This window comes from Parus major, chromosome 18 (assembly GCF_001522545.3).
Source record: "Parus major isolate Abel chromosome 18, Parus_major1.1, whole genome shotgun sequence".
Classification (NCBI taxonomy): domain Eukaryota; kingdom Metazoa; phylum Chordata; class Aves; order Passeriformes; family Paridae; genus Parus; species Parus major.
Window position 1 is genome coordinate 424,449 of NC_031786.1, and position 25,341 is coordinate 449,789.

General features: G+C 62.6%; 2 protein-coding genes across 8 annotated transcripts in view; both read right to left on the reverse strand.

The window, feature by feature from the left end:
- Nucleotides 1-302: 302 nt before the first annotated feature.
- On the reverse strand, nt 303-15,910 carry CYTH1 (cytohesin 1). Of its 7 annotated transcripts, none has more exons than XM_015646025.1 (13): nt 15,839-15,910; nt 7,482-7,564; nt 6,708-6,772; nt 5,987-6,053; nt 5,703-5,821; nt 5,318-5,398; nt 5,119-5,231; nt 4,900-5,048; nt 4,692-4,804; nt 2,294-2,372; nt 2,124-2,195; nt 1,656-1,810; nt 303-1,433 (listed from the first exon to the last, which is right to left on the reverse strand). In XM_015646025.1, the coding sequence occupies exons 1-13, from the start codon at nt 15,864-15,866 to the stop codon at nt 1,355-1,357; spliced, it is 1,203 nt and encodes a 400-aa protein (XP_015501511.1). In that variant the 5' UTR covers nt 15,867-15,910; the 3' UTR covers nt 303-1,354. The 7 variants fall into 7 exon arrangements, with proteins under 7 accessions (XP_015501511.1, XP_015501513.1, XP_015501510.1 ...); XM_015646027.3 differs by lacking the exon at nt 15,839-15,910 and adding an exon at nt 14,272-14,562; XM_015646024.2 differs by lacking the exon at nt 15,839-15,910 and adding an exon at nt 11,977-14,365.
- Nucleotides 15,911-16,003: 93 nt separating this feature from the next.
- Nucleotides 16,004-25,341, reverse strand: part of USP36 (ubiquitin specific peptidase 36) — a 10,802-nt gene continuing 1,464 nt past the window's right edge. Inside the window, exons 3-21 of the mRNA XM_019008482.1 lie at nt 25,150-25,339; nt 24,856-25,080; nt 24,059-24,169; nt 23,699-23,801; nt 23,025-23,092; nt 22,620-22,690; nt 22,183-22,265; nt 21,771-21,891; nt 21,362-21,502; nt 20,953-21,053; nt 20,587-20,719; nt 19,739-20,389; nt 19,040-19,143; nt 17,972-18,478; nt 17,707-17,849; nt 17,185-17,349; nt 16,824-16,939; nt 16,612-16,744; nt 16,004-16,527 (exon numbers count right to left, since the gene is read on the reverse strand). Of these exons, the coding sequence (XP_018864027.1) occupies nt 16,523-16,527; nt 16,612-16,744; nt 16,824-16,939; nt 17,185-17,349; nt 17,707-17,849; nt 17,972-18,478; nt 19,040-19,143; nt 19,739-20,389; nt 20,587-20,719; nt 20,953-21,053; nt 21,362-21,502; nt 21,771-21,891; nt 22,183-22,265; nt 22,620-22,690; nt 23,025-23,092; nt 23,699-23,801; nt 24,059-24,169; nt 24,856-25,080; nt 25,150-25,339 (3,171 nt within the window). The 3' untranslated portion in view covers nt 16,004-16,522. The remainder of the gene's footprint in view (nt 16,528-16,611; nt 16,745-16,823; nt 16,940-17,184; nt 17,350-17,706; nt 17,850-17,971; nt 18,479-19,039; nt 19,144-19,738; nt 20,390-20,586; nt 20,720-20,952; nt 21,054-21,361; nt 21,503-21,770; nt 21,892-22,182; nt 22,266-22,619; nt 22,691-23,024; nt 23,093-23,698; nt 23,802-24,058; nt 24,170-24,855; nt 25,081-25,149; nt 25,340-25,341) is intronic.

The following is a 25,341-nucleotide window of genomic DNA, read 5'->3' on the forward strand; positions in this document are numbered from 1 at the left end:
TCGCACTCCTCAGCCCTTCAACAGCCTCCAGGCACTGTCTGTGCCCCAACTGTCAGCAGTTGAACCGGCCCCAACCGGCCCTGGCACAGCCCAACGGCACCAGCACCAGCCCAACCGCAGGGCTGCCCTTCCCCCTCCGCACCCCACACCGTCCCCACCCCTCAGCGAGGGCTTTGCCCACCCTGGCCAGACTCGGACTGGGAGGAGCACAAGCCCAGTCCAAGGCCGGGCACAGGGCAAGGGCTGACAGTGGCAGGGGACTCCTGCCCACCCCAGGCTGCACAGAGCACAGGAGGCCAAGAGAAGCGTGGTGCAAGTATTTATTTGTTGCTGATCTTCAGCACTAGTTTACAAGGCCATGGCAAATTAAAAAAAAAAAAAAAAAAAAAAAAAATTTTAGAATAAAAAATCCTGCCCCCCTGCCCCACTCCTGTGAGGCCTCTGCACTGAACCACCCACATACAAAATAATCTACAAGGAGAAAACTATACAGGAGTATTTACACCTCTGATAAATAGACTAATACTGATCCAGGCGCCTCCAGACCGTGCGTGGGGATGGGGACAGGACAAGACACAGGCGATTGTGAGGCAGAGAGGTGGGGACCACAGTGCCCACCCAGCCAGATCCCCACCAGCAGCCATCCCGAGGGCAGGCTCCGGCTCTGGGTGTGTCCCACCATGTGGCACATGACACAAGGATGTGCTGGGGCAATGCCACATCCAAGCCACAACTCCCACAGCCAGGTGAGGATACTGCTCGTCAGCAGTGCCTGCCCTTCTTCCCTCCTGTGGCTGTGGGGACCGTTCCAGTGCAGGGGGTGGCTGGGAGGGTCCGAGGCAGCAGCATGGACACGCCTAGGACAGACCCAGGCCCGCTAGAACGAGGGCTGGGAGCTGTATCTCTGCAGGGCCCCCCTGGGGCTGACACCTGCACCCCAGCACCTGTGGCACCCCAAAACCGCCAGCCGCTCACCAACAGCTGCCCCTCTCCTGATGGAACACCCCGAAAGCGTCTCAACACGAGTGCTGGGGGACCCAGTGACACATGGCTGCAGGCTTCCTGGGGCTCAGAGGCAGGGAGGGTGCCCGTGGTGCTGAGGCCAGGGCTCACAGGGGTGCACAGGGTGCCATGTTCCCGCTTGAGCCTGTGAAGACGCTGTCCGGCGATGAGGCAGTGATGGGGGGCCAGAGTCACTGAGATGCCCCTTCCCTCCCCCCACAGTAAAGAAATGGCTAAGCTGAAGCTGGGCCCTGGGCCAGCCTGCAGCGTGGCCCCCGCCCCACGTGCCCCCATGACGGAGGGACACGAGCTGCTACAGGGGCACGCTGGCCTCGCAGGGCCAGTCTGGCTGCTAGTGCCTCTTGGTGGAGGAGACCTTCTTCTTCCTGGCAGCCAGCATCTCATAGAAGGGGTCCCGGCTGATGGCTGCCCTGGCAGGAGAACAAGGGCTGGGTCAGGCCAAACTGCTGCAGTAATGGGTGCAACCTGCCTGGCCTGGCCTTGGACAGGTCCCTTTATATCCCTGGGGAAGTTTTCTTCCCCCATCCTTGCAGGATGCCCTGGGAAGCACTGTCCCCTTTGAGGACAGCAGGCAGGTCCCTGCTGTGCCCCTGCCCAGCCCCATGCCACCACATGCTCCTCCAAGCACTCACTTGATGCACTTGATCCACTCCTCCTTCTCCTCAGGCGTGGGGGCAGAGATGCGATACACGGTGTGGTTCCCCTCCACCACACGCCCATCTGCCTCTGTCTTGCAGGCCTTGATCACCTGGTCCTTGTTGTCAGGAATGTAGAGCTCAAAGCAGTTCTGGGAAAGAGAGAGACCCCTCAGAGGCAGCCCCCACCTCCAAAGGGGACCCCAGACTGGGAGGGAAAAAGCAGAGCCACACACCCCTGGCAGAGCCACCCCAGCATGGCAGAGCAGGACAGACACACCGTGATTGTCACCCCTGGCCCTGCATGAGCCCCTGTGGTGAGCACCCCCAGGTCTGCACCCAGCTGCTTTGATAGTGAAGGCAGTGCCCGCTCTGGGGCCCCCTGCCTCTCCTGGGGACCTCCCAGCTCTTCCTGCCCAAGCCAAAGCTGCCCCAAACCCCAAAGGACACTGCCGCAGCACTCACAGGCTTCTTGGAGTCCTCCACCTCACGGATGCTCAGGTTCTCCAGGGGGATGATGCCACGGGGCTCCTTATCCTGGTGCAGCCAAGCAGAGGTTTAGCTGTGGGGCTGACGGCCCCAGTCCAGCCCCTTCCCTGCCCCAGCTCAGCTCACCCTGCACGGAGCCCACTCACCGTTGTGTACTCGAAGTAGTACAGGCAGTTGTCAGTCAGGATGAACCAGCGCCGCTTCCACGTCTTCACCCTGCCCCCTGGGAGCAGAAGGGACAGTCGGGCGCAGCCCTGCAGGGCACGGCCGGGCACGCAGCAGCCGGCTGGGCACACGGGCTGCAGCAGCCGGGGCCGGGCGGACACACAGAGCCAAGCAGAGGCAGGCAGCGGCGGCAGCAGCAGGCAGCGCACACCGCACCGAGCAGAAGCGCACGGATGAGGATGGAGGCGAGCGCGGTGCTGGGCTGGGAGCGCTGACCGCTCCCACCCAAACACAGATTCAGCACGGCTGGAGGAAACTGCGGCCAGGCAGCTCCCTGGGAGGACACAGGGACTTTCTGTCCACACTGACCATGGCCCCAGTCGCACTGGCCCCCCGGCAAGGCAGGAGCCAAGGCCGTGGCCGAGCTCCACAGCTGCCAGCACAGCGGGAGAAGCTGGTCCCTGGGCACAGGCCCTGCACCCCCCGGGCCCAGCTCCCCTCCACCGCAGCCACTGCAGCAGTGCTGAATGCGGGATGAGCAGCCACCCTCGCAGGCTGGATCCGGCACGGACACGAGGAGCCGCAGTGTACACTGCAAGTCCTGCTCATCTCCTTCCCCTGCCAGGAAGGCCCTGTGGCCCCTGCTGCCCTGTGCCAGCTGGCAGCCCACCCCTGTCCCTGCCCCGGAGCAGTTGAGGGCCAGCACCAATGCTCCCCGACACCCTGGGGTGCAGGCATTGGAGCAGCGCTGGTGCCTCGTGGGGACAGCTGTGAGCCCTTAGCACAGCACAGGGCACAGCGGAGACAGATCCTTCCTGCTCCCACCCAGCTCCAGCCATGCCCTGACCACTCGTGCACAGGCTGGGCCCCCTCCCAAGGAGACCCCAAACCTGTCCCCATCCCTTGTGTCACTGGAGGCAAAGCCCCACTGGCCAGGCTGTCTGTGACATGGTGGTGCACGGCTGGGCGGGTGGCAAGTGCCACTGTGGCCCCGTCCTCCCCGGGGTGGCAGAGGACGCCGCAGGCCTTGGGGAACGTGTGGCATTGGCAGGGCCAGCACCCCACGTCCCTGCCTGGAGGTGGAGAGGGGCTGGCCTGCAGCAGGCGAGGTCCCCGGGCGTGTGGGGTTAGCAGCAACAGCAGCAGCAATGAGACTCATCACCAGCAATTAAAAATGCAAAGGAAACGAAGCCCCAGCAGTGTGAGCAGAGCAGGGAAGAGGGGTACGTACCTCCTGGAGTTGGGGGCAAGGAAAGGAAGAGCCAAAATCATGGAAACATATAAATGAGGGAGAAAAGAAAATTAAAAAAAAAAAAGGGAAAAAAAATAAAAAGAGGAACCCCAAAGCCCCCCCTTGCCCTGCAGGTCAGTGGGGCTGGGCTGCAGCAGGGAAGCTGTGAGGGGTTGGGCCAGCGCCAGGGCCGTGGGGGCTTGACTGCCCTGGCTCACTGTGGCTCTGTGGGATGGGGCTCCTTGGCTGCTGGGGACAGGGCCTGGCTCCCTCCACCCCACGGCAGACCAGCAGGGTCCTTCCCTGCCCCCCAGACAGCTGGGCTCCATGGCCACTTTGCTGCCTCTCCACCACCCCACTGGTGATGCCAACCTGAACCTAGGTGCGCAGGGCCCCTCCAATCAGGGATGGAGAGCCTGGGGCTGTCCTGTGTCCCCCACCCCAGGGCAGGGCGCAGGCAGCTCTTGCTCTCCTCTCCCAAGGGGTCGGCCTTGGAGTTCTGACCCCAGCCAGAACCCTGGGGAATCGCCCCACTGGACTCTGATCCTGCCCACACCCATTCCCCCTGGCTAAATCCGGGCAGAGGATTCCCCAGAGGTGCCAAGAAGAGAAGCCACAGGAGCCAGGGCGCGGAGGGCTCCGGCTGTGGAGCCGGGCGGTGCAGCAGGGATGCCATGCATGCTGCCTGCATGTGGAGCCGGGATGCGGAGGCGATAATGCTGTGGGGAGGTGAGGCAGGGGCTGCTCTGTGTATGAGGGGGGACACACGCAGCCTGGGGCAGCTCGCCGCTTGCTCCCGGGGCCTGCTCCGACACATCCTGCTGTGGCTCGGTGACCTGAAGGGCCTCGAGGTCTCTGTGTTCTGACACCAGACCCTGGCACCAGCTCTGCACCCCAGGGGCTTGCCCAACCTAGAGGCAGAATCCCCCAGGACACCCCCCAGCCCCTCTTCAGGGCCTTGTCAGCTCTGAGCCTGCTGCCCAGCCAAGGGAAGATGGAGGGCTGGATGTACAGATGCCTTTCCTGCGAAGGCTTTGCCTGTCTCTGCAGCCTCCTCATGCTCTGAAGAACCAGGCCAGCAGAAGTATGGGAAGCCCAGGGGCACTGCACCCTGGTGACAGCCTGCCCTCCCTTGCTGCTGGCACTCACCGAGCTTCAGGAGCCAGCCCTCCCGGTCGGGGTTGAAGAAGGTGTGGGTGAGGTCATTGCCGTCATCCTCAGGGATTTTGAAGGGCTCGTTTTTGATGCTCTCATACAGATTCTGGTACAACGACATGGAATCAGCTCTGCTTTGCCCTGGAGCCCTGTGGTGGGCTCTGCTCTGGGCCAGCTTTGCAGCCTGGCCCCGGCCCTCACCTGGAGCAGCTCCTCAGGCAGATCCCCCCCATCATTGATGCCACGGTTCATGGCGATGAATCGCTCTGCCGTGGGCTTGTCCTTCACGTTGGGATTGTGCAGGCTCGTGTTCAGCATGATGATGGCGAAGGACAGCACGTAGCAGGTGTCTGCAGGGGCAGAGGGGAAAGTCAGCTGTGGGGCAGGATGCCAGGGAGGCCGTCTGGGACAGGCGCTCACCTGTGGACTGGAAGACACCAGGGTTGCACTGGCAGTAGCGCTGGGCAAACGCCTCCATCATGCGGTCAATCTTCTGTGCCTCCCCTGGCAGCCGGAAGCTCCACAGGAACTGCCTGTGGAGAGTGAGTTGTGGCGCTGGTTTGGGGGCTCCATGGTCCCCACCACCCTCAGTGGGCCACGCTCGGCTCCCCCTGCTCACCGCAGCGCCTGCACAAGGTTGAGGTCGGTGAATTCATGCAGCTCCACAAAGGCATGCAGGACTTGGATGTTGAACTCATCCCTGTGGGAACAAAGCCAGAGCACGAGGGATGTGTGATCAGCAATCCTGTGACTACTGAGCAGCTCCACTGTCCCTGCCCTTCTCCAGACTCTACTCATTCATGGGGGAGAGCTGTAGCTATGCCCTGCTTGATCCCTGCTCTGCTCTGCACAAATCAGCCACTTGCCAGTGCCAGTCATGAACTGAATACCCCCAGCACCCCGGGTACTCCCAATGAGCTGTCCTGTGAGCTCAGAGCTGCAGTGTCCCCTCTCTCAGGTGCCAGGAGCCCAGAACACCCCCAGGAAGCCCAGGCCCAGTGCACCTCTCGCCCAGGTAGTCGCCGATGGCTGTCTTGTTGAGCCCCTCTCCCTTGTACAGAAACTGAGCGATGTCCTCGCACGTGTTCTTCAGCAGGTCGTTCTCAATCAGGAACTGGATGCCCTGGAGGGATGCAAGAGAGGTGTTTGGGGGTCTGTGGCTGTCCCTGACTGCCAGCCCCTGCCCTGGATGCTGGCCCTGCCCCAGCCCCAGGAACCCGGACTGGGAGGTGGTAGAGCCCTGCACACCCCCAGAGGCAGGTAACCAGCTCTGTACATCCCACAGTACCTTCTTGGGATCCATGTTGAACTTCTTCCTGCCCATGGCCACCTGTTTGTTCCTCTGCATGTTTTTCCTGCAAGGCATGAAGCAGCTCTGAGCACCTGGCAGGGCCCCACTGCCTCTGTCCAGCCCTGGGGCGGTGCCCTGTGGGGAGGGTCAGCCTGGACCGAGGGACCCAGGCCCCAATGCTGGAGCCACACAGGGCAAAGCCAACACACTGCTCTGTGTCTGCCCCACGCCGTGGCCTGGGGCTGCTCTTGGCTCCAGAACAAAGCAGAGCCTGGGGTCACCCTGGGCAGAGGGAGTGCAGGCACTGCACCTGTCAGGTCACCCAGCCATGGCGGGGCTTGGGCAAGCTGGCTGTGGCAGGGCTCTGCTGAGAGCAGGGGGGCTGGCAGAAGGGGACAGCCTTCGTGCCCCAGTGGCTAACTGGGAATGATGCTGGGAGTCAGCTCCCACCAGCTGCTAGGACCCCCCTAATCCTGGCTGGCACTGACTGCACCAGCTCAGAATAACAAAGCCTGCCAGTGGCTGTGGCCAGACAGAGGGGCTGGGGCTTGGAAAAATAGACCCAGGAGCAGCAGATCAGCCTGGGATCCTGCTCCCAGGAGCTCAGAGCGCCTGGAAAAGCTGCTCACACCAGCACTTGTGGGCCAGGGCTCAGCTGCCCTTGGCTCCTGCACAGTGCAGGAGAGCCCAAGGGGGCTCCAAGGTGCTGGGGACTCACCTCTCCTCCGTGGAGCCCAGGTTCTCGATCTCATTCGTCACTTCTGCTATCTCATCCTTCAGACGCTGTGGGGAGAGGGGGCACTGAGACAAGGAGGTGCCTCCCCCACAAACCCTCCAGCCCCCAGCCCTGGAGATGGCCCCCTTCCCCCAAGAGGCCCCACAGCCCCTCCTTCCTTCCCTCCCTCCTTCCCCCCAGCCCCAGGTGCTGCCCAGGGCTGAACCAGCTCGGAGGGCACTGGCAGTGGGGCTGGCTGCCCCCTGCTGCTAATCCCTGCAGCACTGCCACGCTCACAGCATGCAGGAAGGAAGAGATTCAGAGGTTAGCAAAATTACCCCTAATCCCTTCAGATCATGCCCAGCATATGGCAGTAATTAGCCTCTGCTGCCTTAATCAGGGACATGACTAACAGTGTCCCAGATGAGCCCTGACCTCACAGGCATTTGCCAGGGCAGTGGCCTGGCCCAGAGACATGGTCCCTGCCCGTGCCAGGCAGGGGCTGGCACAGGCTGCACAGCCTGGAGCTCTGCAGGGTACAGGAAAAGGCATGGCTGCTTGGGCAGGGCAGGGATGGCTGGCTGCCACCTGGGACCACATCCCAGCTGGGACCCCCTCCCTGTCCCCAGAGCTCCTCGGAGGAAGAGCTGTGGGGCAGCAGCATGAGGGATCCTGAATAGGGACCCTGCCAGTGATCCAGGCAGAGACACTGTCCCCTGCCACCCAGACTGCTGTCTCTGGGACAGGGGGGATTGTGTGGGCCCCTTGGCATCACACCTGTATGTCAGCCAGCAGCTCCTGCTTTCGGCGGCGGATGTTCTCCAGCTCCTGGCACTCCTCTGGGGTCAGGTCACTGGGCACTGAGCAAAGATGTGATCAGGTCAGCATGTGTGGTCTTGAGAACCAGGCACAGCCTCTGCTCCCAGCCAGCAGCTGTGGGCTTGGGTGGAGGCAGGACATGGAGGTGTTGGGCAGGAGGAGTTGGGCTGGCAAGCAGTGTCCCCAGCCCCACACAGAGGCCAAGTGGCACCAATGGCATGAAAGGAATTTCAGGACCACGGTATCTGCTCCTTCAGACTGTAGCAGCTGCAGAGTGAGGACCAACACAGGCCCCAGAGTCACCTCCAGCACTACTTCTGCCAGCCCCAGCCCTGCTGCCCCCTCCAAGTCCCATTTCACTCTGCTCTGCCCCAGCTGGGCTGGTGTGAGTGCCCATTCTGCTCCCCAAGGCTGGGCAGCTCTGCTGTGCCCTGCAGGTTGTTCTGCTGCACCAGGTCAGCCCCAAACATAAAGCAGCTCCTGGCCACCCTTGCAGTTCCCTTTACAGTGGATTCATTATTCTGGGGCAGAGCCTGGAGCTGGTGCACCCTCCAGACAGACCTCACCTGCACACCATGATATCTACACCTTCCTGTCACCCTGGGGAGCCAGATACCCCCTCTCCAACACCATCTCTGAGGCCCAAGCCCAGGGCTGCCACATGGTCCCCTTGCTCCAGGAACATTCCTAGTGCTCCTTGGCACATGACCTCCTTGATTCACAGTATCAAGGTATCCCATTCCTGTTCTCTTCAGTCTCCAAGGTCACCTGCTCCTTCAAGAGTGCACTCAGCCCTCCTACTACGCCCATGTCTCCCACCTCTGCCAGGGTTCTGTGCATTGCACCAAGGTCACCCGCAAGGACACCAAAACACCATCCCTCTGGAATGCCGTCCCCAAGGGAGGTGGCAGCAGGATCTGCCAGCTCAGCTCTCGTGTCACCACCTCCCACCCTGGGGTGCTGGGAACAGGCATCTGTAGGGCTGCCACCATCCTCCCCTGCCCCAAGCATTACCCGCTAAGGTCCCGTGTGCCACCATGTGCGCAGCCACCGCTGCCACCAGCCCAGACTCACCAGTGTCCCCAGCGCAGCCACTGCCCCACGCCAGTGCCCAAAGACACCACGTGCCTTCAGGCCAGCCCTGTCCTCAACTGTGCATTGATTCTCCCCGCACTGCTGCTGCCTTAGCAGGAGCTCCCTGGGTGACAGTGACCCTGCACCCTGAATCTCTGAGCTCAGCACCTCCCCGGCTCTGCTCTGGGGTCTGATGAGCTTCCTCCTTCACAAACCCTTGTTGCCAAGGCTGAGGCGCCTCGGCTTGCGACATCGTCCCTCAGACACAACGCTGACACTTCCCAATACTTTCAGTCTCCCATGTCAGGAAGCCTGAGTCAGACAAGTCGGCTCGTGGCACCAGGTTAAAAGTCACTTACAGCACCAGAGCTGTGTCGATGCATCCCGGCACCTTCCACATGCCCCAACGCCATTCCCACCGGCACCAGCCCCCCATTTCCAGGCCCCCAGGACACCCCTCAAGCCCAGGCTCGCAGGGGGAGGGATGAGCTGCATCACACCCGCTCATCAGACACAGAAACCCCCAAATCCCTGGGCTGCTGCGTGTGCCACAGGACCCTCCCGTCTAGCTGCAGAACCCTCTTGTCCAGCCGCCACATCCCCCGGCCCGGCCGCAGGGAAAGCCAAATTCATGCCAGGGCTGGAGCTGGCCGCAGCCAAGCCCTCAGCTCTGCCTCTTCCTGCCCACCTGGGAGAGGGCAGGGGTTCCAGCCGGGGTCCCGGTGCCCCGGGACAGGCGTGGTGCAGGATGAGACTGCAGGGCAGCAGGGACGGCAGGGCTGCTCCAGAGCCCCGGAAGGTCCCTCCCCGGTGGAGGCTGAGCACTCGTGACAAGCAGCCCAGCCATGTCAGCAGCAGCCAGAGGAAGAGAAACCCCAGACGCAGGAGCTTTTCTGGGGAAGGCAGGCGGCATTAACCCTTCCCTGGCTCTGCACAGCAACTGCCCTGGAGAGCCCCAGTGAGCCCGGCCGCAGGCAGAGGGACGGAGCCTGGGACCGACGCTTCCCGTGGCTGCAGCCCGGCACAGAATTCGCACAGGGACCCACCACAGTGCAGGATCCCAGCACGGTTAGGCGTCCCCTCCAGCACAGGAAGCCGGGGGTTCCCACGGCAGGAACCCATCCTGGGGCAGCAGGGGCCACCAGCAGCATTTGTCCATCTGTCTCGGGCTCCGGGCTCGGCGGGGCCTGCGAGCGCAGCCCATCCCCTCCGCGCCTCGCCCCCCGACCCGGCGCTGCCCGAGGGGAGCAGGGCTGGGAGCCACCGCCGCCCTCCCCGGCCCCCGCCCGGCTCACCGCTGCCCTCTGCCCTGAGCACCATCGTGCCAGGGCCTTCCGCCGGCCGTGCCCGAGCTGCCAGGGGCTCTGCGGGGCTGCTGCCGTGCCGGCTGCGGGCACCTGGGGCTCGGAGCTTCCGCGGTGACTCACGGGCCTGTACCAATGAGCTCCGGGGCCTCTCGGGCGTCATCCCGGCCTCGCCAGGAGCCGGCACCAGCAACACCCTGTTCCTGCCGCCATGAGCCAGAGCCGCAGCACCTTAACTCCTGTGCTCCCGGCTGGCTGGAAATGGGCACCGGGGCCCTGCTCCTCGCCTCAGGGCCGCTGGACACGATGTGCTGCGGTCACAGCCAGCCCTGGGCTGGCCCAGCCCTTCCTTCCTCGGGGCCTGCCAGGACACTCGAGCCGGCACATCTTGAGCTCGCTGCGCAGCACCGGGGTCCCCTCCCTTCCCCTCGGCTGGGCCCCCACACACCAGCAGACCCCCAGCCCTGCAGCTCCCCCGTGTCTGCCAGACCTCTCCAGGCAGCTCCGGGTGCTGTGCCGGCCGTGGGGACCACTGGTGCCCGCTGCCCTCCGCGGGCTCCATGGCATCGCCCACAGCTGGCTGGGACAAGAGGGACAATCAGGAGGACTAGGAGCCATGCCAGTCCCCACGGGATGCTGTTCCCGGCTGCCTTGCCCCCTTGCTGCGGGGTGTCTGTAGGGACCCCACTGCTCCGTGCGGGAGCTCTGTGCAGCGAGTCCAGGCGCTGCGGAACTGTGTCTGCAGTGGGAGCGACCCCAGCACGCCCCTGGCCACATCAGCTTCGGCTGCCTTGACTCAGCTAAATCCTGCTCAGCAGCACGAGATGGAGACACAGCACCCAGAATGCCAGCTGTGGAGTAAGGGGAGGGTGGGCTTCAGGAGCCTCGGGGTGTCCTTTGGCTCCCTGAGTTACAGCAGCAGCCAGCCCTGCTGCTGGCCCACACTGTACGACACCAGGGGGGCAACAGCCCAGGGGTGAGGCAGACCATGGGGACGAGCCCCGGGTCCCTGCGTGCTGCAGCAGGTGCTGCTAATCACAGTGGCACTTGGTGGGGTCCCATGGGGCCCCCAGAAACATCCTGCCTGTCTCCTCATACCACATCCTGTTTTCACCATGGCCGTGTGCACACCCTGGGTTGCGTCAGCCCCATCCTTCCCCACCAACAGCTGAGGTGCATCAGGAGGTGGCTTTGGGGACAGACAACTCCAGGGCAGGCCCTCCTAGGCTGCTGGACCCTGTGCTCAGGACACTCTCCTGCTTTTGTGCAGCCCTGCCCATCACCCCATTAACCCTGCTTCCCTGACCCAGAGCCCACCAAGGAATCCCCTCCACAGCCACTACCTGGCTCCCAGTGCCCCAAGGCTCCAGCATTCCCATGCACGGACCCCCAGCCCGCAGCATGGCTGGGTGAACACCAGCTCAGCCATGTCTACAGACAATGTCCATGTGCAAGGAATGCAGCCAGGCCGGCACCTCACCTGCTCTCAGCACTGCTTACGGTGCCAGGCCTTCAGAGAAACAGAGCCCACTGGTGCTCAGCCACAGCGCTGGCCGAGGAGGTCCTGCAAGCCCCTGCCCCACTGCACAGCCCTCCCAGTCCCACAGCTGGGCAGGAACCAGCAGACAGCAGCAGGTCACACAGCTACCTCTGGGCTTTCCCACACAGAATTCCCCTTGGAGAGTGCCACCCTCCCCTCTGTAGCCACAGGCACTTGTGATAAGGGCAACTGGGCACTTGCACATCCTCTGGGGCTGGGGCAGGGCATGCCATGGCCACGCTGTGCTGCCTGTGACCTCCCAGCCGCCACCACTGCCTCCCAAACACCCACAGGGCAATGCCAGGCGAGGGGCCCGGTGCCTGTCCACCCTGCAGGGGCTCGGTGCTTGCAGAGGCCTGAGCTCGGAAGGCTGGTAGAGGAAGGAGGAAGCGAGATGGCGAGGACACTCTGCACTGCTTTCAGCAGGAGCCATATGGAGCCAGAGCCATATGGAGCTGGAGCCATGGGCACCGCCGTGTCTGCTGGGGGATGGGAACCCCACGGCACAGAGGGGAGGGGGGCACGCAGTGCCTACCTGCCTTGGCAGCCACCGAGGGGCAGAGGAATGCCTGGAAACTGGAGGCGCAGAGCTCGCTGACTGTCCCCATGCTGCGGGGGTCCCACGCAGGATGCCACCAGCTCCGGGAGCGCAAGGCAGGGACAGGCAGAGGTCAGGCAGGAGCAGACGGAGGCCAGAGAGGTGCGCGTGGCTGAGCAGCGGGCTCCCCAGTACTGGGCAGGTAGCCAGTACCTAGGGCAGCTCCCCAGCACTGTGGGGCAGGGCGCAAGCAGGGGAGCCGGAGCACTCCCGGTTCTGGCTGGAGCAGCTCTGGGAGGGGAGCTCCAGCCGCAGGAGCCCACGCGCCAGCCCCAGCCAATCCCCGCAGCACCGGCACACCAGCCCGTGCCACCACCAGAGCCCCAGCGGGCGGCTCAAAGCCACTTAGAGGACGAGGAGTTTCGGAACTTCCCAGCAGCCCCCCTGCCCCAGGCCGCCTGCCCCCCGGCAGCCCCCTTGCCCCCGCGGGGGGCCGGCAGCAGGGTATTTTTAGAGTGGTTTTATCCCTCCGTATTAGAGCATTAAGCATCAGGAGCCGGCGGTCGCATAGCAACGAGCGCCGCATGAAGGAAGGTGCACCCAGAGAAGCGCGGCGGTGCGAGCGTGGGGGTGCCACACGGCCCCCGCTCCCGGGGTGCAGGACCTGATCCCAGCCCTGAGCCAGCCTGGCAGGCGCAGCCAGCCCTGACACCTGCACCAAGACACCAAGCCATGCCCCAGACACCAGTCATGCCCCAGAGGCATTGCCCACTCTGCTCTGGCCCTGGTGTGTGGGGGGCTCCTGCAGGGTTCTTGCCCTGGGATCCCAGGCCGGGGGAGAACTGTGGAGCTGGGGAAATGCGCAACCCTCCCACCCTCCAACCCCACAGGCACTGAGCAAACCCAAACCGGACTGACAGCTCCTTTCCTCAAAGCAGGAGCGATCTTGGGCACAGGGCATGGCCGTGAGTAACAAACCCCAGGGCCTGTCAGGGCAGGAGCAGCTCGACAGCTCTGCTCACCCGCCCCTGCATCCACTGGGATCGCTGAGCCAGGAGTAACTTGAGCGGCACAGGCAGAAGCCCAGACAGGGTGGGTGGTGGGGAAGGGCACCCTGGCAGGCAGGAGCAGTCCCTGATCCCAGGAGCAGTGTGACTGCAGAGAGGAGGGGAGACAGTGGAGAAGGGCAGCTGACAGGGCTGCGAGGGCCGCCAGGCACTCACTACTGATGTGACGGACCTTCTGCTTTCAACACCACTTCCCCTTTCCCAGGGCCAGAGCAGTGGTTGCCACATCACCAGGAGGCAAAAGGGCAGGCGAAAGGAGCAGGGGGCACAGGGGAGGCAGAACTGGGCACGTGCTGTACAAACACCTGCCTGGGACCGGGCTGGCATCTGGAGAAACCCCTGTGTGACACAGGCACGTGTGCGCTGCGACTGGGACGAGGCAGGGCCAGGTGGCATCTCCCACACAGAGTGACCTGGATGCCTGGCTCAGTCTTTGCACCCTGTCCAGGTGAGGTGGGGTGTTTACAAACCACAGCTACAGCCTGACAGGATTGCAAGTGTCAGCAGCAGGGCTCATTGTTCTCTGCTCCAAACACCTCAGGAGAGGAACTGTACAACTGCCTCTGCTGGAGCTCCTGGCTCTGCTCTCCAAGCCTGGTGCCACCCCTGCGCTATCTCTCTGCCTTTGACCTCGGAGTCCATCCCTGAGCTCTGTGGAAGAGTTGCTCGCCAAACTGGGCCTAGCAACTTGCCCAGGCTGACCCCACAGTGTGCAAGGGAAGGGGCTGGGGCATCAGCAGCAACTCTCCCAGCAGTGTTCCCTGGTGCCCAGGGACATGCCGTGATCTCGGGATGCTTCCAAAACAGCTAAACTGTGCCAAAGGGCTTCCAGCACCCACTGGCAAAACATGCCTTTGGAGGCTGATGGCAAGGAGGGCAGGGACTGTCTGGGTGAGGAACCCCTCAGCCAGCCTGCTGCAGACCTGGCAGCCCACCCTCTCCTCTGCAGACCCCCCACACCTTGCACAGCCACCCTGCCATCCCACACCCGTCCTGCCCCAGACAGAGAGGCCCCCCAGGCACAAGCTGCTTTGCTGGAGGCTGCATCAACTCTGCTTAGAGAAATCTCTTAATCCCCAGGCCGGAGTGAGCGGTAATCCCTTGGGTGCAGTGGGATTACCAGCACTGCCCAATCCCCCTCACCCTGGGGCCAGGCCTAAGCCGTGATGGGGCCCAGTTCCAGAGACGGCGCCAGGACAGGACTGTGCTCCCCGCATCCTCTCACCGGTGCTGCAGCTTGGCAAGGCAGGAGAAGCCAGGATGGTTCCCCTCCAGGACACCTCTTCCCCACGGTCCAGAGGCGTTTGAGCCGCACCACCGCTCTCGGTCAGTTCTGCTCTGGGATGGGTTAGTCTTGCTGCTGTTTCCACGGGGAGATGTTGGGAAGGGGGTGGGAGTGCAGCCCCACGCCCTGGCAGGAGCAGGGGGAGCACACATCTGTGCCGCCAGCTGCTCGCCCTGGGATTTGCTCTCTGCTGAGGCAGACGGCTGAAGAGAGGCCGTGAGCCGTGGGGCAGACACTGGCGTCAGCACAATCCCACCAGAAAGAGATTCCCTGTCGGCTCCCACCGCACTACAGCCTCAGCAGAATGTCCTTGGCTAAACCAACTCAGCTTAAGGGCTCCAGGGCAGCTGTGAGTTGTGCTGCCCCAGCACAGGAACAGTGGTGGGGGTACAAGGCGGCTGCGCAGTCCCTGCGTCCCCCGCGGCAGCACGAGCGGGACATTTCTAATGCTGAGAGATGACCTGGGATGTCTTCCAGGAGATTCTGGGAAGCAGTGAGAGGCTGCTCGCAGAACCGCTCCCCACAGCGCTCTCCTGCTAATGGGCTGTATCTGACAACAGCCGAGCCAGGCCGCAGCCGCTGGCACCTTCCTTATCTTACACAGTGAAGTCCTCGCAGCCAAGCACAGTTCTGGGGTGGAACAGCAGCTCCTAATCGGCTGCGCCGCACAGCTGGGCAGGAAACCGGCCCGTGAACCAGCACTGCCGGCAGCGGCACCACGCTGGCACCAGCTGCTCCCAGGAAGAATGGTCACCAGCACGGCTCCAGCACTGGGGCCATGGCCTCACATCTCATCCAGACTCCAGTCTCCCTTCAGCAAAGTCCCTGTCAAGGCAAAGCCACCTGCAAACACACCAGAACCTGCCTGGGAGAGACCAGGCACAGGCAGGGGCTCCCGGCGCAGTCCCGGTCCTCAGCACCGGGAGGGAACGCTCTGCGGGCACGGAGGGCAGAAGAGAACGGGAGGAGAATGTACGGGCATGAGAAAGGAGACCTTGAAACCCCTGAGCCACCGTGGCCCGCACGCCGGGAGCTCCCGAACCGGGTGCTTGTGCCATTCAGCAGGCGCCACCGAGGCGAGCCTGCCCTGAGCTCTGCGGGGCCGGGGCTCGGCAGTGCCGCGGGAGGACCTGGGCGAAGAGGAGCGGCCGATGGAGGCGTGCGGGCAGCGGCCCGCGGAGCTCCCACGGCGGTGCCGGCGCTCCGCGGGCCCAGGGAGGGCGGCCCCCAGGTGCCAGCTGCTCCCGGCGCTCCCTCCGCCACCGCCCGCACGATGCGCCAAGGCCGCGGCCGCTCTGTCACTTGCGGGCGCTGCTCCCGCAGCCGCCAAATCCCCGCCCGGCCCGGAGCCACCGCCCCCGGTGCCGCACCTGGGAGCGGCCCGGCCCAAACGCGCCCCGCCCGGGACAGCCACCGCCGCCCACCGGGGATCACGGACTACCCCGGCGCCTCGTCCCCGGCCAGGTGTGTGCCCCAGAGCCCCCCGCCCACCCCGGCCCGCACTGACCGCAGCCGCCGCCCTCCTCCTCCTCCATCCCGCCGCCGCTCCGGCCCCGCCCGCGTGACGAGCGCGCCACGGCCGGCACCACGTGACCCGGAGGGGGCGGAGCCACGCCCGCCCCGCCCCCTCTGTCCCGGTGTCCCCCCCCCCCGCTCGCAGCCGACCACGGTCGAGAGATAAAGACCGGGATTTATTCGGGTCCATCCTTCAGTGCCCCCAGCCCCGGCGGCAGCGCTCCGGCCCCGCACGGATCCCCCCGGTGTCCCCCGCGCCAGCGCGGGGCCGGGCGGGGGCGGCTTTGACTGCAGCTCGTGGATGGGGCTCATGAAGTGAGAGGAGAACGGGAGGGCGGGGGCCGGGAACGCTGGGACGGGGAGGAACGGCAGCACCGGAGCAACAGACACGGGCTTGAGGCACTTGCCAGGAGCCGCCGCAGGTGCGGGCTGGGGGAAGGAGGGGAAGAGGCACGGAGAAGCTGATGAGGAGCCCGGCCGAGGCAGGCTGGAGGCACGGCAGAGTGGGCAGGCTCCTCTGCAGCTGGAAAAGCAGCTCCCCGAAGGAAAAGGCACAACCCCAGGGCTGCGGCTGTATTCTCTCCCCTCTGAGCGTGGTCCACCAACAGCTCCCAGGACAGTGCTGCCCTCAGTCCTTGACCTGGGACTGCTCCCTGAGCAGTCGGGGATGCAGATCTCAACCTGTGAGGAAAAGAGCAGTGTCAGCTCCCACCAGGCTGCCACCCCCCGACCCCCCAGGCTCGCTGTGCCCCCCGGCTCACTCACCTGAGAGCCGGTGGCCCAGGCTGGCCATCTTGGCAGGATGTGACATCAACCAGAAGTTGCGCTTGTTCTGCAACTTCTGGAAGGGATTTGAGTCTCTCCTCCGCTCCTGCTTCATCTTCTTCATTTTCTTTACCTGTGCAGAGGTAGGAGAGCACTCAGGTCAGACTGTAGAGGCCCCATCTTCTTCCCACCTGGCCCAGCCCAGCACCAACCTTTCCTTTGTCAAACTCCTGGTCCCACTCATCAATGACGGTTTTGCTTTGGGCCAGTGCTGTGTCCCGAATGGCATCCTGGCTCACAGCTGAGATCTCACCCTGCCAGGTCAAGACTGCAAGCAGCGAAGTCAGCAGAAGGACCAGGCTGTGCCCCACTGCACCAGGCCCCAGCCCGGGCCCAAGGAGCCCCTTGCTCCCCACCCTGTGCCACCCCCAGCAGGGCCATGGCCAGGTGCACCTGCCTGGTTCCAGGTGCACCCTCCTGCCTGCACTGGGGTGGGGGGAGCTCTGTCCCCATCCAGGGCTTAGGACAGGGGGGCTGCATGGCTGTTTGCCCACCCAGGTGAGCTAGGATTACCTTGTTTGCCATAAGCCTTGTCCAAGGAATTCTGGAGCAGTTTGTCCAGCACGCTGGACTCCTGGCCCTCGGGGGCTGTGCCAGCCCAGTTGCTGCCCACAGGGCTCAGGACAGCCAGGGAACATCTCTCATCCCCAGTCTGGTTGTCACTGGGAAGTGCTGCCACTGTGGAAGGAGGCAGGGTGAGGATGAGCCAGGGAGCCACCGCGTCCCTCCCTCTCCAAAGCAGATCTCATCCCAGGAAACACCATTTGGACAGATGAGGTCCTGATGGCTGAGGGTGTTGGGGCACACAAGTGCCTGTCCTGGGGGTCAATCAAGAGGCCTGGCCCCACTTCCTCCTCCAGGGCATGGGCAAGGGCTCCCGGGCTCTCCCCCAGGAGCAGCAGGGAGCCCAGGACAGAGGGCAGGACAACAGGCACTGCCAGGCAGCAAGCACTGGGGATGGCACAGCAGTGCTCCAAGGGCAGACAAGCTGCTGGCTTGGCCCTGCCAGGCACCAGATGGGGCACAAGGTCATACCTGGGGTGCTGCTGGTGGTGGCTGGGCCAGCGCTGGCAGCCAGGCTGCCGAGGCTTTCCATCCACTTGCGTTTGCGGTGCTTGTGCTCTCCAGCCTCCACGCTCTGATGTGTCTTACAGGGCTCTGGCTCCGTTGTCCTGGAGCTGGGGAAGGCAGTGGGGTCAGCTCACTCCAGCCACACCAGAGGGGGAGAGTGACTTCCAGGATGGAAGACCACAGCCCAGGGAGCCTGACCTCAGGCTCTCACATGCCCCTCGTCCCTCACCTGTCCGAAGACAGTGTCCCAGAGCTGCACTCTTCTGTCTTCTTCAAAGGCTTGTCTTTGCTCCTATTCTTCTTTTTCTTCTTCTTCCTCTTGAGGGGGAAGGTTGGCTCCATACCCAAGTCAATATGGGGCTCTGGCACACGTTGCTTGGGCCCACTCTTCATGTCCTGACAGACCAGACCATGACTGAGACCATTATCTGCCACCTCCTTCCCCACGACAGACATGAAGTCCCCTTGAGAGAGAATTTTCTTCCTGGGGGGCTTGGAGTCTTTATCAATTAAGTCCTTCTGAGAGCCAATGCTCTCCTTTTTGGGGGGCTTGAAGTCTTTGTCCTTGAAGCCCTCTGGAGAAACAATTCTCTCCTTCTTGGGAGGACTGGAGACTTCATCCATGTCCTTCACAGCCCCAGCATAAGGGCTTCTGTCAGTGCTACGATGCTTCCTCTTCCGACGCTTCTTTTTGAAGGAACCCTCTGGTTCCACCTGGCCAGATCCCGTCTCCCTGCCGACAGAAAAAAGGTGGTGTGAAGTGTGGGCAGAGGAACTGTGGGTCAGCAGGGAGGCTGGGGGCTGAGCAGGCAAGCTGAAGAAAGACTTTTCAGGACTGGGAAGCTCGAGAGCAGACGAAGACAAGCTGAAGGACAGGAAAAGAGGCTGATCCGAAAGCCCCTCTCTTTCTCCCTCCCCTGAGGTGCAGATGCTCAACACCCAACTGCTGCCATCTTGTCCACAAAATTGGAATCAGATGTCGCTCTGCAAGGTCCCACAGCAGACCAGGAAAGGGTGGGTGCTGCTGCAGCACGTGCTAGTGCTGAAGGGAGACCCAGAGCGAGATCCAGACCAGGCCAGTGCCTCCTGATCCCATGGTCCATTAGTGTGGGGTCAGGGCCTGCAGAACTCCCTCCCACTCTGTGCTGAACTCAGCCCTTCTCAGATCTGGAGCAAGCCCTGCCAGCCCCAGAGAACTGAAAAGCTGGCTGCAAGGCCACACATATCCCATGGAGTACCCAAGGCTGTCACTGGCCTTCCTGCCACGTGAGAGCCTGGGAGCAATGGCACTGCTTACCTGGACTTGCCCAGAGGGCTAGGAGTGCAGTCAGGATGGGTGGTGGCTGAGTGCTGGGACTGTGCTTGGTGGTCACTCACACTCACCTTCTGAGAAGGTTTGCTCTGCAGGTATTGACATAAATAAACATAAACATAAAACACCGAGGTTTCCATGAGCCAAGAGAAAAAGGGGAGCCCAGAGACAGGGGAGGAGAACAGACACAGACAGGGGCAGGGTTGGGAGGGTGGGAAAATCAGAAGTGTATTCAGTTAGAAGAACAAAGGAAAAAAAAGGAAAGAAATTCAAAGACTCAGAACCACAGTGTACCCTCCTGAGCCCGCTCACTGCCTGTGGAGGAGGCACCCCCACACCCTCCTGCTGTGGCATCACCCCCTGCCACAGGCCCCAGGGGACAGGTGACCCCAAGAAGGTGTCAAGACCCCCCCACTGCAGGGACTGGTGCAGTCACCCTTCTGTTCCAGGCAAGGGGACAGAAGCCATCCCCTGCATCACTCAGGGATGAGGACAACAGCAGGGCCTGGTCCCACAGCCTAACCCGGAGAGGGGGGAGAGCAGCCACCACAGCCCTGGGTTAGGAGCTGGGGGATTCTCCCCACACAGCACTGCCCAGCAGGTACCTGGCAGTAGCCCTACACAACATCACTTTAGAAGGCACAAGATGTCAACTGGAGCCTCTGGGCAGCAGCTCAGGCTCACCTTTTTGGCTGAGAGCGCTGCCTTCTTGGCCAGCAGCGGTGCCGTGGCGCTGCCCCCCTCCAGTGCAGCGCTGCCCAGCGGGGAGGGTTTCACAGCAGCTGTCCCACAGCTTTTGGGGGCAGAGTCCTTAGGGACAGCAGGCTTGCTGCCAGGGCCAGCGGGGAGGTGGGCGCTACAGTCCCTTCCCTGAGGGGTGCAGAAGCTGCTGGAACTGCTCTTGGCTTTGTGGGTCTCCTTGGCCAGCTGCCCTACTGTGCTGCCCTGGGAATCCTTCTTCAGGGTCCTGGCCATGGCCCCACAGCCACTGGGCTCATGACTGGACTTGGGCAGCTTGGATGAGGTAGGTGGCTTCTCACTCTCTGAGTCCCGTGGGGGCAGCCCTGCTTTGGCCCCGTTCATGGTGCTGGTGACATGGAAGCCTGCTCTGGGTGTTCCAGGTGTCTTCTTGGGCCTCTGGACTGTGTCACAGCCCAGTGGTGTGGCCTCGTGGGTGGCTTTGTGGGGCAGTTTGGATGATGGGGTCTGAGAGGGTAACTTTGATAGAGCAATTCCATTTGTCAGTTTTGACCCCATCCCAGGAGAGCTGCGGGCGACAGGGACTCCAACATCACCTGGGCCTGGCAGCCCCTTCCCTGGCAGCTTGTCTTGTTTCTACACAAGGAGAAAGAGGAGTTCAGTGAGGAGAGTCAAGGAGCCACAGAAACAGTGATACTGCCCTCGCCACGTCCAGCCAGGATCCCTGGGTTCAGCAGGATCAGGATCTCTCCTGCACAACACCCTCCCACTCATCCACCTCCCAGCATGGCTGCAGCCCCAGTGCCCCTGGAGCACCAACCTCCAGGACTCACCGGGCCCATGGGTGGCACAGACAGGGTCCCGTTCACCTCTGCTCTCTTCATTTGCCTGGAGTCACTGCCGATGTGTGGGCTGAAGGCAGCTGCGGCCGTGGGCCCTGCTGAGCCCTTCCTGGGGCTGCACAGCCTGGGGAAGGCAAAGTGCCAGAGTCAGCCAGGCCGTGTGGGAGAGCAGACAGACACGAGGAAGGGAGCCACAGGCTCCAAGGAGGTGAGGTGCTACAGCAAACCATGACAAGGGGCTGGACCGCCACCCCCCACCCTGAGCCAGCACACGCACAGGGGCATTGGGGCAGGGCTAGGGGGGCCAGGAGGCACAGACCTCTTACCTCAGACACAGGAAGACACAGGCTCTCTTACCTCAGGTAGAACAGCACATAGGCCTGCTGGTTGAGAACCACCTTGATGTTGCTGGGATGGACCTCATGATCGTTCATTCGATACCACTGACCATTGCTGGCCTGTGGAAGGAGAACATTGACTCTGGTCAGGCTCTGGCCAGGGACCCTCCCGACCTGCAGAGCAGCAGGAACAGCACCTGTCACCAGAGCTTCTCCCCAAAACCCACAGATGGCCCAAGGGCAGGCCAGGGATCTCTGTCAGGGCAGACCTTTGTGTTTCCTGCAGCAGAGCACAGTCTGTGCCCCATGGCCAGTGCTCTACACCACCCACCCTGCCAAACACCCTCCTTTCTGCACCCTAAAGGGACCCACAAGCACCTACCAGGCCCCAGCCCAGACAGGATCCTGAAGGAGCATCCTGGGCTCACCTTCACATAGCAGAAGTAGTGCCCTGCATTGCAGCTGTACCCAGAGTGCACCAGCACTGCATAAAGTCCATATGTGATGGGATCGCCCTTGGGCTCAGACATGTAAGGGCGGATGTCCAAGAACTCAGGGTATCCCACATCCTGTGAAAAGAAGGTGTCTCAGGAGCTGGCATGGCTTTCTTGCCCGAGCAAGAGCAGCTCTGCTGTGTTACAAGTCCCTTCTCTCAAGGGAGGGGACAGGCTCTTCCCAGGCAGAGACTGTGATGAGAACATGCCAGGATGAGCCCAACTTCCCCACTGAGAGCAGTGGGGAACGGCTGCAGAACTGTGCCAGGATCACCTCCTGCCCTGCTCAGAGAGCAGGACCTTGGGCCAGGACACAGCCCTGACTGTGATCACTGACACTCACCTTGGTGATTTTCCTTCCACCTGAAGAGCTGCAGCTGCCAAAGCGTTTCAGTGAAATCGTGAGAACGTTGGAGGCTCGGTGGATGGTGAAACGTTTGCTGGCTGACACTTTCTTCCTGCACCTGCCCAGGAAAAGCTCAAGCTATTCAAGCTGTTCCAACATCCAGATGGCCACCTGCCCTGGGCACCCAGCAATGGCAAACCCGATGGGAATGGTGCTGCTGACACCAGGCACTGCTCCCCATGGCCATGCCCGCTGGCCCAGGTCCTCCTTTGGCGACAAGGGAGCTGAGGAGCAGCAGGCTCCATCACAGGCTTCCATGGCCCTGTACCTCATGGCTTAGCCACGGAACAGGTACAGAAACCCTCCCATATTGTGGCACCCCGTTATGTCCCCAGCACCCCACACTCACATGCTGCACCTGTAGGCGTTGTCCCCACCCAGCTGCTCTGGCTTCACAAACAGCTCCAAGGCACGCACGATGTTTGCAGCTCGCTGCAAGGACAGGGTGGGGGTCAGGCCATGAAGGGCCTGTCCACAGCACAGCCCCACTCCCTGCGGAGGTGCTGGCCCCAGGAGAGAGCACACAGCCCAGGGCTACAGGCTGCCCCAAAGTCCTGAGCCTGCCCCTGGCACGGTGTGGTGGCTGCTCTGCCCCACAACACTGCCAAGCCTTCACGGAGGAGGCATGGCTCACATCCAGGCAACAGGCACTGCTCTGTGACACAGGGAAGGAGGCACAGCAGCAGGAGCTGCTTCTCTCCTGCCAGCACCATGTCTACAGGCTAAGGAGCCTCAGGGCATGAACATCTCCCTCAAGAGCAGAGACCCCCAACCCTGCAGCAGTACCTCGACCTCCAGTGTCACATCCAAGTAAGGGTCGTAGGTGTCCGAGACAGTCTTGCACTCCAAACATTTCACTGCAAAAGGAAGGGCCGTGAGCACACCCTGGCACAACACCAGCACAGCACAGACAGCTGCAGTGTCCCCCCGACCCAGGTCTGGGCTCTGGGATTGACAGCCTTGCAGGGAGGAGGGCTGGCACATCCCCTATGTGCTGGGGAAGCAGCTCTGGGAACATGGATCCTTTTGCTGATGGCAGTAAGCTGGGGACCCACAGCTTGGGTTTCACAGCCAATGGTTTTCCCATTGCCACAATAGGGGTCATGACCCACGAGTGCTGCAGGACTGACCGACCACAGCTCTGGATAAGTTAAACATGATAAGCCAAAGGGTTTTAGTGCTGGTACTCACCACGGGACCGCAGGTAACCACCGAAGATCTGGTGAACCAGAGTTGTGGCCTGGGTCTGGCGATCCAACCTACACAGAGAGAGCAGCAGCAGATCTCACACTGCAACAGCCCCCCTCGTCAGACCCCTTGTGACAGCCCCCCTCTGCGTTCTGGCCAGTGGCCGGGCTGTGGAGCCCCAGGGGCAGTGGGAAGTCACAGCCCCTGCCAGAGTGCTCTCCCTGTGTCACAGCTGAGGGATGCCACCAGGCTCCTACACACACCTTCCTCTAGAAGAAGCAGAAGGTTCTGGCTGGAGCTCAGAAACAGTGCTTCCCAGGACAGAGGGCCTGGGGGAAGCCACCCTCCCACAGCCATATGGCTGGGGCTGAGCTGGCAAGTAGGCCTGTATCCCTCAGCAACTGGGATGCGATCCCAACCTGTAGCAGCCTCCGGATTTGGGGGCAGGACTTCAGCTATGCTGAGGTGGAGGAGTCAGCAGAAGGTGAACAACAGCCCAGAGCCCTGTCCCCAGGGGGCAGAGAGCTGGACCCCACACCCGAGGCCCCTGGAGTCAGAACCTCCCCACAATAAGGCTGACCTGGGGCACATGTTCACTCCACAGTCCACTCCCGTGAGTGCAGGGGACCAGCAAGGGAACAGCAAAGAGCAGTGATGGGCCATCAGGCCCCACATACTTGGTGTAGCCATTCAGACAGGCCTTCTGCATGGCATCGATGGTGTAACGCAGGAACTCGTGTGCATCCTCCTGCCTGCCGAAGCGCAAGTTATGGGAAATCTCTGCAAGAGAGGCAGGACTCAGCACGTGCTGCAACAGATGCCATCCCTCCCTGCCTTCCCTGGGAGTTTGAGTCCCCTCAACCCAATCCAGACAGCAGACTCATGTCACAGAGGAAGCCCCTGGCAGCCCAAGAAGTCTCCAGGCACTCCGAGGCTCCGTGAGTCATCTCAGTGGAGCTGTTTGCCCAAACATGCCCCAATCCCAATAGTTCTGCTCCCAGATTAGTCATGGGGGATTGGGGGGCAGCCCTCCTTACTCTTGAGGTCTCGGATGATGGAGAGTGGCTTTATTGCATTGCCGCTGTTGGCAAAAGCCTGTATCGTGTGGTTCTGCATAGTGCACATCATGCAGAAGCTTCCGTGGGCACCTGTGGCAGGAGAGACAACACGACATTGGGGACAAACCCAGGAGAGATGGAGGCAGGACAGGGGATCTCTGGTTCAATACAGCTCAGCCATGCTCAGTTTTCCCTATGAGCTCGATGCCCCAGGACATGAGGACTAGCTCATGCCATCCCAACTAGCACGGTCCATCACAGGAGCAGCCACAGCAGCTCCCCAGATGAGACAGCACTCACACTGATAGAAAACAGAACCCAGGTACTCGCTGGACAAGCCCCTAGGTCCGCCCTGAGGGGCAGATTCCACTGGCAGTCCTGTGAATGGGGCTGCAAGGCCCCTGTGGTGACAGCTCGGAGCTGCCACACTGCTCTTCTGCAGTCCCACAGTCAGGGGCCACTCAGGACCCCCCTGCTCCATTGGGGCTCCATTGCCAGCAGGCTCCATTGGGCCCATCTTAGTCCTGGCTACACCCAGCAGAGACAAAGTGCTCCCAGAAACAAAGAGGCCAAGCTTGGGAACATTGCTACAGCCAGGAAAAGTGAGCAAGACCCAGGAACCGCCTCTTGACAGAGAAACAGGCAGAAAAGAGCAGGGCAGGGAAGGTGCATCCCGATGTCTGCACTCCCTCACCAGAGCCAGGCACAGAGGTTTGGAGCACAGCACTGTGAGCAGGACAGGCAGAGGCTGCTCCTCCCTCCCGGTCCCCACTCACAGGTGCGCCCGTGTTCCCGGGACAGCAGGTAATTGCTGAGTGGCGGTGTGTAGGTCAGGCACTGCAGCGCCGAGTTCAGGAAGCAGGTGTTCCCCAGGTTACTCAGCCCGGCGCCCACACGGTGGACCCGCTCCCACTTCATGGAGAGCTTCTGGGCAGGGAAGAGCACCTTCTGCGGCTCGGGGATGCCGTCACCCGCGGCGCTCGGCAGGGCACGGCTGTGTCCTGCGGGGAGCAGAGGGTCAGCCGGGGGCAGGAGCACGGGCGAGGGGTCCCTTCACCCTCCCCACTTACCCCGGGGGTTCTGCGGCCGCTCCGGAAGGCTGCCGGCGATGCCCAGAGGGCGGCCGAGGGCCTCAGCCCCGATGTGCTCGTACTTGTCCCGCAGGTGCTCCAGCTGCCCGGCCAGGCCGCGGCGGGCGGGCAGGAACTCGATGCGCTGCTGCAGCACGGAGCGGGCGGCGGCGGCCAGCGGCCGGCCCAGCT